At 46.0% G+C, this 13,886-nt stretch overlaps 1 protein-coding gene across 3 annotated transcripts in view; it reads right to left on the reverse strand.

The window, feature by feature from the left end:
* Positions 1–13,886, reverse strand: part of OSBPL10 (oxysterol binding protein like 10) — a 383,779-nt gene that overhangs the window by 358,567 nt on the left and 11,326 nt on the right. Inside the window, exon 2 of one of the 3 annotated variants that reach the window (XM_061196454.1) lies at positions 5,365–5,434. The exons of 1 other annotated variant lie outside the window; for it this stretch is intronic. In XM_061196454.1, the coding sequence (XP_061052437.1) occupies positions 5,365–5,434 (70 nt within the window). Of the gene's footprint in view, positions 1–5,364; positions 5,435–13,886 lie in introns of those variants that run through there. One more of the 3 variants, XM_061196460.1, reaches the window with a different exon arrangement.

The following is a 13,886-nucleotide window of genomic DNA, read 5'->3' on the forward strand; positions in this document are numbered from 1 at the left end:
CCTCTGTGCCTGCCTCACCAGGCTTGTAATGGGAATGTTTTCAGTATACGAGGTGATCACTGCTCTCCCTCTTCACTCTTACCCCTTGGACCTTCTCCACGCTGAGGAGCTATCTTTTCCTCTGCACTGCCTCAGGGAAGGGATGACTCAGGACCCGAGTCCAATCTTTACCTTTGAGTTTGGAAAAGAGAGGTCCTCTGGGCATACATACAAAAGGTTTTGGAAGAATGTGGTCAAATTCACATTCCGAGTCCCAGGGGTTTACTGTTGGGTTAGATCTTAAGGAATCCTTGCTTGGGGTGGAAAAAAGGTAAGGGAGAGTGGTTAAAATTATTTGCTGAAAGAATGGTATCTCTCAACTTTATTTGAAATAGCAATTCAATGCAGCCTCTACTTGAAACTTGCAGGGGAGGGAACCTGGTTTTTGAGGGCAAAGGGAGTGAGGGAGAGCTGCCAGATAGATTTGGAGGTTCTAGAGGGGAAGGAGCCTGACTGTTACCTCTGAGGTCTTGAGCTGTCTCTGCAGCTGGCCTGGCACAGGAGTGTAACGCAGTAGGTAGACAGAGAAGATCCCAAAGCACCTCCCAGAGCTCCCTGCAGCCCCAGGGAGATGCAGGAGAGGAGCCAAAATCCACCCCCGCCCCACATGCCCTGTGAAGGGGGCAGTTTTAGGTGAACTATAGCCAAGCTCAAGAAGCCCAGCAGTAAGGGACAACATGGCACACCCTGCTGGAATCACATCCCAGGACAAATCAGGTACAGGCACATCTGGGCCGATGCCAGCTGGGATGGAAGTTAGCCCTGACCTGGCTCCCTCCCCACTGCATACGCCCCGGAGAAGGGAGGAGGGGGGAATGAGCTCGCTCTCGGTGAGTGACCCAGAGTGGCAGAGAGCTGCCAGAATTGAGATTAAGTCTCCACGCCCTGATGGAATTTCTCAAAAGAAAAAGCAGATTGACTCATAGGAGAACAAAGTTCTATTTCTTCTGTGATGTGTGGCTTCAGATATGGCGCCTGCCACAAAGGCAGTAAAGATTTTTCAAACCGGGGCTCTGGTCCGCATTCACAGCCCCATTTTCTACTCTGCACGGGAAATTCCAGCAGCACAGACCACCCGGCAGCTGGAAGCACACCACATGCTCTTGTGCTTTCTCAGCACACCTGTGACAAGTGTTTAAATGGCCATATGCCTTCCATTAAGAGGTGAGGGTCTCTGTCCTTTCCTATTGAAACTGAGCTAGCTCACCTTGGTGCCTCTTTTGTAACCCATAGGATGTGGTGGAAGTGACACGCTGTGACTTCCAAAGCTAGGTCAGAAAACTCCATGCAGCTTCTGCCCGGTTCTCTGGAAACACTCGTTTTTGGAGCCCTGGGCCACCAAGTTGGAAACCTGACCATCATGAGGCCGGCCACCATGTTGTGAGGAAGACCCTGCCATACGGAGAGGCCCCCGTCAGGTATCCTGCTGACAACCCCAACTAAGGTCACATCCAGTAGGCAGTATCAACTGCCCCCCATGTGAGTGAAGATGCTTCCAGATAATTCCAGTCCCCAGCTGTGGGGTCACCTGCAGCCTTGAAGTCTTTCTAGTTGGGGAACCTGGATACCGTATCTCCATTGTACTCTTGTTGAATTGCTGACGCAGAGGGTCTGTGAGCATAATAAAATGATTCTTTTTGGCTACTAAGTTTTAGGGCAGCTTATTATGCAGTAGTAGGAACTAGAACATACCATTTTTCTCCATTTTGAGGGGTCAAAGTCCTATTCTTCCTTAAAAAGGCAACAAAAGCAACGCCCCCCCCCCAACTCCGTGCGCCACCAGTTCCAGGGTCAGAATTGATCCTGTGGTCAGCCTGCTGGGATGCTTAGTGGCACACATCCGCCCCTCTCTTCCCTAAGCTGCTGCATTTAGTGGAGAGCCCTGCACGTTGTAGGATCTCACAGATCATTTGTTGAAAGAATCTTATAGGGAATTTCCTGGCGGTCCAGTAGTTAGGACTCGGCGCTTTCACTGCTGGGGCCCGGGTTTAATCCCTGGTCGGGGAACTAAGATCCCACAAACTGCGCGGCGCAGCCAAAAAAAAAAAAAAAAGGATCTTACTCGAAATAACAATTCAATGCAGCCTCTCCTGGAAATTTGCAGGAACGGGAACCTGATTTTGGAGGGCAAACTAGGCTTACCTCTGAATGAACAGCCTGCTTTGAAAGGCTCCAAAGTAACCTAATTGTGTCTTCCCTTTAAAATTAATTTACAGTGTGAGATAAATTACAGTATTTAATTTCCCTTAAACTGCATTTTTCGTTGTTGTTGCATGCCTTGCCTTTTGAGATGACACAGGGCTGGTGCCAGGAGCTCGGGTGAGTGAGAAAGTCCGGGTGGAGCCCTGAGCGGTTTCCTAAAGGCACTTAGGAGTGTGGTTCCTGCCGGAGAACATTCCCACTCCCTCTGCATGAAGGCTCCGTTGGGCTTCCCCCAGAGGCAGGAAAACGCTTGTGAGTCACTTAGGAGCCAGATTCCATTAATGACTATCGTAAAAGTAAATTTTAGTAGGAGCTGTTATGGTGATTATGATAAGAGTAAACTGATAATTGAGTTAATGCTAACAGATCAATCTGCAAAGAGCCGGCAGAGACGGTTGTGAAAGAGCCATAGCGAGGGCGCAGAATGTGAACCTCTGTGTACACAGCAGAGTCATCGGGAAATGGAGACAAGGTCAACAAGGGAATGGCGGCAAGCTTGGCTTTCTACCTGGTGGGGGAAGGAGGGGCGGTGATGTTCCCAACTGATAGCGTTCAGCCTGCAGCCAGAGTTGACAAGCACTTTTAGAGGCGGTACTGGTCCTGCAGCTTGAAAATTCTGTCAGCCTCTCAGATTTCCCGCGAGATCTTCCTCGAAGGGGAACTGGGGGGAAGCGGGGTTGGCTCGGCGTTCTCCTCTCTCCCTCCCCCACAGGGCTGACTCAGCAGCACGAAACAAAATCGCAGAAAGAATAAATGTGATTATTCAAGGTTTAAGAAAAAAAAAATCCGGAATCTTAGCTCTACTGTTTGTCCTGAACCCACTTTCCTGTAGCTTCTTATTTCTTAGTTACAGTACGGAACATTTTTGCATTGCAAAAATGGGGTCCTCCATGTATGAAAACACTGCTTGCTTTAAATATCCATCGACAGATGAATGGATAAAGAAAATATGGTACATATATATAATGGAATATTACTCAGCCATAAAAAGAAATGAAATTGGGTCATTTGTAGAGATGTGGATGGACCTAGACAGAGTCTGTTGTACACAGTGAAGTAAGTCAGAAAGAGAAAAATAAATATCATATATTAACGCATATATGTAGAATCTAGAAAAATGGTACAGATGAACATATTTGCTGGGCAGGAATAGAAATGCAGATGTAGAGACGTGTGGACGCAGAGGGGGAAGGGGAAGGTGGGATGAATTGGGAGATTAGGATTGACATAAATACACTATCATGTGTAAAATAGATAGCTAGTGGGAACCTGCTGTATAGCACAGGGAGCTCAGCTCGGTGCTCTGTGATGACCTAGATGAGTGGGATGTGGGTAGGGAAGGAGGGCCAAGAGGGAGGAGATATATGTATACATATAGCTGATTCATTTCACTGTACTGCAGAAACTAACACAACATTGTAAAGCAATTATACTCCAATTAAAAAAAAAAATAACTGACACTCCACAGAATCAGTTTGGATGTACCCATCTCTCCCCTTTGCTTATCCCCCACTCCTGGTGGCTTTAGTTCTCCCATCTTCTTTAGACTCCTAGTTCACTCTACCTTTCCCTATCAAAAAAAAAAAAAAAAAAAAGATCAGAGATCTTCACTTTAAATGAAACCCACTTAATATAGTAACTCTTCTGGGCATCTGCAACTAAGACTTTCTGCAAAATGAGCAGCTCGATTTCCTGTGAAACTAATGCTGCTTCCATGGCAGGCAGACGGCAGAGTGATGAGGATGCGGGAATGAGGAAGAGAGGCAGGAGGCCTTCCTTGTTCTAAACTGTAAATGTCTAAGACTGGCCCCAAAGCTAAACCAGACAACCACTCCTCCAACCTGTTCAGCCAACATTTGTCCCTCACCAACCAGGAAACAGCGTATTCACTCTCATCTACACGATTTCACGTGTGCCTGACAAGAATCGAATGGTGGGTACTCTTATTATCCCCGTTTTACAGATGTGGAAATTGAGAGTTGTGGAACACAGAGAGTTCAGTGAAAACAAATGTACAGCTAATAAATGGAGGCGCAGGGGCATGAACGTAGGCAGTCTGACCCCACACCTGCTCCTCTGACCACTGCGCTGGGCGACATCTATTAGATTTTCCTTTCCTTTTCCTTCTCCCCAATCCTGATAGTTATCCCCCTCCCATCTCTCCACTCCCAACATCCAAGGCTTCAAAGATCCAGAACCCATTCTCACACCTACCTTCTCTCCTGCACACCATCATGGTAGCTTGGCTCTTTCCTCCATGCCCCAACCCCACATCCCACTGCCAACTGATCCAGCCATTGCCCCGGGATTGGTAATATCTGCTCCACACTGTCTACCACCTGTCGGCCCCCATGGGGGTGAAAGGGAAACATGGAGCCTCAGGACGGGGCACCAGCCCAGGAGAGGACCAGCTGAGACACATGTACTTAGCTCTGGAGCCTGAGGAAAGTAACCGATGCAAAGAAACCAGTCTGAGGTGAGAATGACCTTGATCTTTTATTGCATGGACTCGTGTGGGTATGGTGATAGGAATCATTCAAAGGATTAATAATTCATGGTGTTATCAGGAAACCATTGACATTCAAAAATTATCTAATAGCATTCTCAAGATCTGTGCATTTCACTGCATATAAATTTTACCTCAAAAAAAAATCTGTAATCAAACCTTGAACTCTAATTAATGATATGCATGGGATTGTCCCAATGTCTGCAACTTTGAAATGCATTAAAAATCAGGTAGGGGGGACTTCCCTGGTGGCACAGTGGTTAAGAATCCGCCTGTGAATGCAGGGGACACAGGTTCGAGCCCTGGTCCAGGAAGATCCCACATGCCGTGGAGCAACTAAGCCCGTGTGCCACAACTACTGAGCCTGCGCTCTAGAGCCCACAAGCCACAACTGCTGAGCCCGTGTGCCACAACTACTCAAGCCTGCGTGCCTAGAGCCCGTGCTCTGCAACAAGAGAAGCCACCGCAATAAGAAGCCCACGCACCACAACGAAGAGTAGCACCCCCCTCGTCACAATTAGAGGAAGCACGCACGCAGCAACAAAGACCCAACGCAGACATAAGTAAATAAATAAATAAATAAATAAATTTATTTTAAAAGTCAGATAGGGAATTACCTGGCGGTCCAGTGGTTAGGACTCTGAGCTTCCATTGCCGTGGGCCTGGGTTCAATCCCTGGTCAAGGAACTAAGATCCCACAAGCCATGTGGTGCAGCCAAAAACACACAAAACAAAACAAAACAAATCAGATAAATTGATGGTGGCTAACTGGATATGTATGTGCTAAAGCAGCTTTAACAAAATGTTGCCAGTTATAGAATCTAATCCGTGGGTATATGGGTATTCTCTGTAAAACTCTTCCAACTTTTCTGTATGTTTGAAAATTTTCATGATGAGATATCCAGACAAAAACATTGACATAAATATGATTATAGATAACTAACAAATTGAGAAGAAAAAAAACACGAAAAATGTGGGGGTTTTTTGGGTTTTTTTATTAATTAATTAATTTATTTATATTTTTGGCTGTGTTGGGTCTTCGTTTCTGTGCGAGGGCTTTCTCTAGTTGTGGCAAGTGGGGGCCACTCTTCATCGCAGTGCGTGGGCCTCCCACTATCGCGGCCTCTCTTGTTGCGGAGCACAGGCTCCAGACGCGCAGGCTCAGTAGTTGTGGCTCACAGGCCTAGCTGCTCCATGGCATGTGGGATCTTCCCAGACCAGGGCTCGAACCCGTGTCCCCTGCATTGGCAGGCAGATTCTCAACCACTGTGCCACCAGGGAAGCCCGAAAAATGTGTTGTAACTATGGAAAAGTATGGCCTTTTTTGAGTCCTGACTACTTCTGTATGTTTTAACTGGTTCTGAATCAGTAAGCATACATCAAACAAACTTGCTGGACTATTTGATTATAATATTATACTCTCGGCTTCAGGTAGCATGATACCTGTTCAGGCAGACAGTCTGATTGTCACCTTTAAAAAATGTATCAGGACAGGACTTCCTTGGTGATCCAGTGGTTAGGACTTGAGCTTCCACTGCAGGGGGCCCGGGTTCAATCCTTGGTCAGGGAACTAAGATCCCACAAGCTGCGTGGCGTGGCAAAAAAAAAAAAAATTGTATCAGGACAGCTCAGAGACATTAAAGGAAGACAGGAAAGAAAGGCATTCCTGAGGGACTTAGCTGGTGGTCCAGTGGGTAAAACTCCACGCTCCCAATGCAGGAGGCCCGGGTTCAATCCCTGGTCATGGAACTAGATCCCACACGCTGCAGCTAAAAGATCCCGCATACCACAACGGAGATCCCGCATGCCGCAACTAAGACTCGGCACAGCCAAAACAAATAAAATAAAAAACAAACAAACAAAAAGTGCTATAAAAAATAAATAAATAAATAAAAATTAACTAACTAACTAATGTAAATCAGTGCAGCCACAGTGGAAAATAGTTTAGAGGTTCCTTTAAAACCTAAGAATAGAACTACCATATGATCCAGCAATTCCATTCCTGGGTATATATCTGAAGAAAATGAAAATACTAATTTGGAAAGACACATGCACCCCAATATTCATAGTGGCATTATTTACAATAGCCAAGATATGAAAGCAACCTGAGTGTGTGTGTGTGTTTGTGTGTGTGTGTATACACGCACAATAGAATATTACTCAGCCTTAAAAATGAATGAAATTTTGCCATTTGCAACAACACAGGTGGACCTGGAGGGCATTCTGTTTAGTGAAATAAGTCAGAGAAGGACAAATAGTGTTATGTTATCACTTATATGTGGAATCTAAAAAATACAACAAACTAGTGAATATAACAAAACAGAAGCAGACTCACAGATACAGAGAACAAACCGGTAGTTATCAGTGAGGTGAGGGAAGGGGGGGGGGACAAAATAGAGGTAGGGGATTAGGATGGATTAGGAGGTACAAGCTACTACGTATACAATAAATAAGCTACAAGTTTGTATTGTACAGCACGGGGAATAGAGCCAATATTTTATAATTACTTTAAATGGAGTATAATCTTCAAAAATTGTGAATCACTATATTGTGCACCTGAAACTAATATATTATAAATCAATTACTATACCTCGATTTAAAAAAATCAAAAAAATCAAATAAAATAGTTAACTAACTAAATAGCTGCTGGCTATATTCTCCTACAGGCGAGGTCTGGCCTCCTCCGCACTAGTTTGCACTTCAAGCCTCCCACCTCCCACGTGTACAGAGGTTAATTCAATGTGCTTCCAACAAGCTCATCCTCTTTCTCTCTCCCCATCCATCAGATACCCAGGCTGGACACCATCACTCTCAATTCCTACCTCTTTCTTATCCTGCACAGACACTCAGCTACCAAAAATAATATTGGTTTTACCATTTATCTTTATCCCAAATCTACCCCGTGCTTCCCACTTCTGCCCTCGCCAAGGACGCTATTCCCCCAGAGTAACAGTAGCCCCACTCTGTCTCCAATCGTTCTCTTCAGTTGCAGCCAGAATTAATGTTCAAGAAGGCAAATTTGACCATGTCTCTCTCCAGCTTAAAGAACACTTCGTTGGTTTCTCCTGCCCTGGGGACAAAGCCCAAACTCTTTGGCATGGAGTACACGGCCCTCCTTGATCTGACCCTGCTGCCTCTTCCCTCTCCTCGGAACCTTCTCCAGCCCCCTCTCTGTCCATCAGACACACAGACCCTTCTTGGTTCCTCACAGGAGCCTCACTCAGGCTGTCCCCCAGGCCCCGCACATCACTCTTCTCCCCTCTGCATCTCACCTTCCCTGTGCATCCTTCAGGCACCTCCTCCAGAGCCCATTGTGCAGGCCAACACTGAGGAGGTCCTCCTGCTCTGTCCCTGAGAACCCCAGACGCCCTGTCAGAACAGTCACCACATCTGATTGTATTTGTTTTTTTGGTTTTGTCTTGTTTTGTTTTGTTCTTTGGCCATGCCATGCGGCTGCTGGGATCTTAGTTCCCCAACCAGGGATCGAACCTGGGCCCTGGGCAGTGAAAACACGGAGTCCTAACCTCTGGACCGCCAGGGAATTCCCCATTTCTAGTTTCAACTCCATTTCTTGGTTGCTAAATCAACTTGGGTATGTTTCAAGGGTACAATAGCAGAGCATTGCATTTCCTCTGGAGGAAGTGAAGAGTGATACTGATCTGAAGTATCTCAGGGGAAGAGGTGGCTGCTGACTATTTTTAGCACCAGAGTGACCAGTTAGTTCCCCATTTAATCCTGCATTGGGCTGGAGGCTGCCAAGGAAGCAAGGGGTTTAGAGCCACGTGAAGACCAGGAAGGCGGCCAAGTAGAAGTCCAGGGTCTCAGCTCTACAGCTCAGGATCTTTGGGCCTTAACATCACAGAGTGACCAGGCCAGGGGTAAACAGACCAACACCGGAGGTTAACGGCAGGGTCATTAAGAGTCAGGTTAACTAGGATTCCTGCAATCAGGAAGACAGGGCAAATCACGTGAGCACTCTGCATCCCTGTCCCCTCCTCCATAAAGGACATTAACACAGTATCCCTTGGGACTGCTTTGAAGATGAGATTCCTAGAGGATAAACCACCTGAGAACAGCAGCTGTGTCTTGGTCACAATTGTGTATTTGGCACCTGGCACTCTGCTTGACACTATATAGGTGCTCATTGAAAAATTATTGAATGAATAAATAAATGAATGATGAATGTGAAATACTAAACTAAACACAGAGCCTGCCTCATGGTAAATACTACTAGCATTGACTGAATGAATTACATAAAGAGCTTGGGACACGGAACAGCACGGGGCTGATTTGTACAAGGGCTCACCTCGGATAAGAAATCTAAACGCAGGTGAACTGATCGGCAGTTAACGTGTCCTCTTCCCAGTAAAGCAGTCAACCTGGGAAAGCAAGGTGAGTAAAAATGTACAAAAGAGACTCTTCTCTTAGATTCAACTTTAAATATGACAACGCAAACCATCTCCCCCCACACGCAGCTTGGGCCCTGAGGACTGAGACCACCTGCCCCCCACACCCTTTAGAGGCTGTGTTGATTTAACTTTAGAATTCCACTGCCCTCATTAGCATGACTACTGTTCCAGAAGATTACATGGAGACAAAAGGCTAGATTGTTCAGAACAGGAACTTCCTGAAAGATACATCACCCTTCAGTGGAAACCATCAACAGATACTTTGCAACTTAAGATTCTTTGAATCCCTCAAATTCCTCACCAATCCTGCATAGTTGCCTCCTCATCCAGTCCTGATCAAGGTCACAAACCGAACTCCCCATTCTAAGCCCTTTCCACCTTGCCTTCCCCTGCCTTTGTGCAGGTAGTGTATGGTGAGCTATAAACTCAGCTTTGTCTTCTAGTTTGGTCCTGCTGGTGCCATTAGGGGCAGTTACATGGACAAACAGAGTCATAGAATATAAATAGTACAAAAGCAGCCGTTAAGGTGTCTGGTCCACCAAGGACAGGCCCGTCTAGCAGGTTCTCTCACAAACAGTCATCAAGGCTCTGCTCTGAGACCCCCGTGCTAAGATCCCCCTTCCTGTGAGGTCCATTCTGTCTCTGTCCAGCTCTCTCCGTGACTCCCAAGAATCACGGTACCGCCTCTGGAAATACACCCAAAGACCGGTTTCTCTTCCAGGAATCAGCTGACAAGGAAACCATCAGCACTGAGTCCTTATCAGCTCTCTCTGAAGGCAGCTGCCCCACAAAGCAGGATCTGAAACATCAGAGGCCTGCCCAGAAATCTCTTATCGCCTCTTTCAAGCTGGCTCGGGAATTCCTACCATTCCCATTTGGGAATAGAGATTCTGTATCTTACGAAACCAGAAAAAAGATAATTGTTCTCTCCCCTGTGTTAAGGTCTGGGTACCCGTCTTCAAAGGTAAATGTTTTTTAATTTTTATTTTATTTTATTTTATTTTTTGGCCGTGCCGTGCGGCTTGCGGGGATCTTAGTTCCCCGACTAGGGATTGAACCCGAGCCCTCGGCAGTGAAGGTGCAGAGTCCTAACCACTGGACCGTCAAGGAATTCCCAGTAAATGTTTTTTTCGAATGGGGAATACATAAAGCCTGTTCCATCCTTTACAAACTCCTCAACCAAGATGAACCAAGCAGGACTTGAATCCCAGATGGTTTGAACATATTTTATTGCTGTTCTTTTGTTACAGAAGTAATACATATCTATTATAGAACATTTAGAAGATATAAATTTTTAAAAGGTTACCTGTTCTTTCCATCATCTAAATATTACCTCTGATCCTGAATGTTTCTACATGTTTATTGGTCCTTTGTGTTTCTGCTGGTACAAATTCTCTTTTCATGTCTTGTGCTCATTTTTCTGCTAGGATATTCAGTTTTCTCTTTACTAAGTTATAAGAGCTCTTTTATATTAGGATATTCATCACTGATCTGTTCCATATTTTACACAATTTTCTGAAGTTTAACTGGCAATGGAGGTGAAGGATCTGGACTCTATGGGAATAGAGGAAGGTACAGCTCAGGAAATGTCCACAGAGGTGGATCCTAGGGAGCATGGGGGAATTAAAACCTGGGGGGAAGTAGGGAGAAAAGACATCAAAAAGGAAAAACCAAGAACAAAGACTCAAGTCAGAGAAGGGCAACAAAAAGAGACCAAAGGCTGTGCAAGACGGTTTCCTTCTTCTTTTTTTAATTTTTAAAAAAAATTAATTTATTTATTTATTGGCTGTATCGGGTCTTCGTTACTGCGCGCAGGCTTTCTCTCATTGCAGAGAGCAGGGGCTACTCTTCGTCGCGGTGTACATGCTTCTCTTTGTGGTGGCTTCCCTTGTTGCGGAGCACAGGCTCTAGGTGCACGGGCTTCAGTAGTTGTGGCACATGGGCTCAGTAGTTGTGGCGCACGGGCTTAGTTGCTCTGCAGCATGTGGGATCTTCCCGGACCAGGGATCGAACACATGTCCCCCACACTGGCGGGCGGATTCTTAACCACTGCGCCACCGCCACTGGGTAAGTCCCAAGACGGTTTCTAAATGGATAGCCTGGGCTTCCCTGGTGGCGCAGTGGTTGAGAATCTGCCTGCTAATGCAGGGGACACGGGTTCGAGCCCTGGTCTGGGAAGGTCCCACATGCCGCGGAGCAACTGGGCCCGTGAGCCACAACTACTGAGCCTGCGCGTCTGGAGCCTGTGCTCCGCAACAAGAGAGGCCGCGATAGTGAGAGGCCCGCGCACCGTGATGAAGAGTGGCCCCCGCTTGCCACAACTAGAGAAAGCCCTAGCACAGAAACGAAGACCCAACATAGCAATCAATCAATCAATCAATAAATAAATCTTTAAAAAAAAAAAAATTAAATGGATAGCCTGTCCCAAAGGACTGGGTGGGGTTCCTTTTGATACAGCTAAATGTGATCAACCTTCCAACTTCCTCATTACTGCATGGAGAGGAGCCAAGACCACCAGGAATGGTTGCAGACGTAGGGGAGAGAGGTATCCCTAAGACCCTAGGTAAAGCAGCAAAGTCTATTAAGTTCCTCTTCCAAACAGACACACTTAACGCTCTCTACATCCCCCTGACACTGTCAGAGGCTTCCTCCTTTATTTCAGACCCCTTAATGCTACCTCGGGAATGTCCCACCTGGAAGGCCTCCAAGCTTCCTGTAAACTCAATCCACACTGTCATGGAACCACTTGGTCCCTGTTTTAAAAAACAAAACAACAGGGCTTCCCTAGTGGTGCAGTGGTTGGCAATCCGCCTGCCAATGCAGGGGACACGGGTTGGAGCCCTGGGCCGGGAGGATCCCACGTGCCGCGGAGCAACTGAGCCCGTGCGCCACAACTACTGAGGCCCTCGCGCCTAGAGCCTGTGCTCCACGACAAGAGAAGCCACCCCAATGAGAAGCCCGCGCACCGCAATGAAGACCCAATACAGCCAAAAATAAAAACAAATAAATAAATAAATTTATTTAAAAAAAAATAAACAACAAGAACGTCTTGTTAAGTTTCAACTATCTTTAGACAATCCTGTCTACTGAATCCTGTCCTGGGCCCCTCCTGGATCTGTTTGAATCTAAGCTTCTCAGAATCACTGATGTGACACTTGGAAGGAAAGTGACTGTTTACAAAGGAGAGTTTACAGTCCTCCCTGTGTACCATGCAGAGACCAGAGCTCAGAAGGCTACCTTGTTTCTACTTGCTCCCTTCTTGCTCTGTATCTGGCCCTTCCAATTTCTGCTCTTGTAAGCAGATAAGGTAAAGGGTCCCCCGAGAAAGAGAACCAGGCATGTCTTTCTTGACATAAGAGAAGCCATTTTTGGCCTAAGCCATTTTATGATCTAAGCCTGGCCAATGCTTGCCCTTGAATGGGTCTCAGTAGTAATGATCTGAAGGGAACAAAAGGACAAACTATTGTTACCAAGAAAGAAAAGTAACAACAGCAAAGATAATAAACCAGTTGTAAACTCCCAGTTCTGTTTCATGGTAAAGATTAGCGTGAAGCACTTTCTTGAGCTATTTTACAGAATTTAACCCTACCCCCTCGCGGGGTGGGGTGGGGTGGGGGCTCAACAACCATATCAACTGGAACCTAAGGGATGATGATGTTGACTTTTCCTGACCACCGTGGCTTCAATCAGCTGAAGCTTGGACTCTGTCGACCTTTGCCCTGATTCTATGCTGACTCCTCACTCAGCTCAAGCCTCTTCATGAGTATGCATGTTCCCTTAGCTTAGAACTTCCCCAATTTCGCAGTTCGGGGAGACACTGCTTTGGGAAAGATCCCCAGTGTTCTCCTTATTTGCTGCAAGTAGTAAATCCTTCCTTCTCTCGATCTCTGGCTTGGTTGTGTCTTTTGGCTCGACACTCACCAAGACGCAAACCCAGTTTTTGGGTAACACTCTGAAACTCAGACTGAATGGCATAGCTCTCCCTTTCCAGGCAAGCAAATACATTCAGCTTTCTCTTAGACTGGCAGTTAGTGATCTTCCTTTCTTACATTTAACATCCCATAGTTTAGTTAAATTTAAGTGATTATCTGGTTAACGTAATTAATACCAAGGTATGAATGACAGGTAGGCTTTCATTTTCTCAGGAGTATTGGCATGTCAAAGGTTTTACCAACACATATTGATTTATCAATATATAATTGGTAGATCTGGGTTTATTTTTTTGGGGGGGGGCAGGAGAGGGGACAAGCAGGAAGGGAAACTCCATATCTGTAAAATGGGCAGAAAGGAGTAGAATCCCTCCCCCACCCACTCTTCCCCTTTCCCTGCAAAATACAGGTGAATCCCCTGCCTGGCATCGCCACCCCCATCACGGCAGTCCTTATCTGACCATACATTGTGATCACATCTGCTACAAACCAAAGCAGAGATGGGGTTTTTCTCAGTTTTGTCTTACCAGCATTACACACACACACACACACACACACGAGAGAGTCATTATAAATATTTGTTAAATGAACAAACAAACATGCTATAGCATGCATATGTTATGATCCTTGGCTTGCTAAAGTGAATCATTAATACCTTTATATGTGAAAGCGAGTTTGGAGTGTACGTGTGATCTCTCTCCCCCTCAACTTTAAGGATGAGGCATATGCCCTCCACCCTGCCAGGAAACTACAGAACTCTCCTCTTGAGAAATTAACCTGCTCTGGAGAAAAGTCATCAGG

This window comes from Eubalaena glacialis, chromosome 7 (genome assembly GCF_028564815.1).
Source record: "Eubalaena glacialis isolate mEubGla1 chromosome 7, mEubGla1.1.hap2.+ XY, whole genome shotgun sequence".
Lineage (NCBI taxonomy): Eukaryota > Metazoa > Chordata > Mammalia > Artiodactyla > Balaenidae > Eubalaena > Eubalaena glacialis.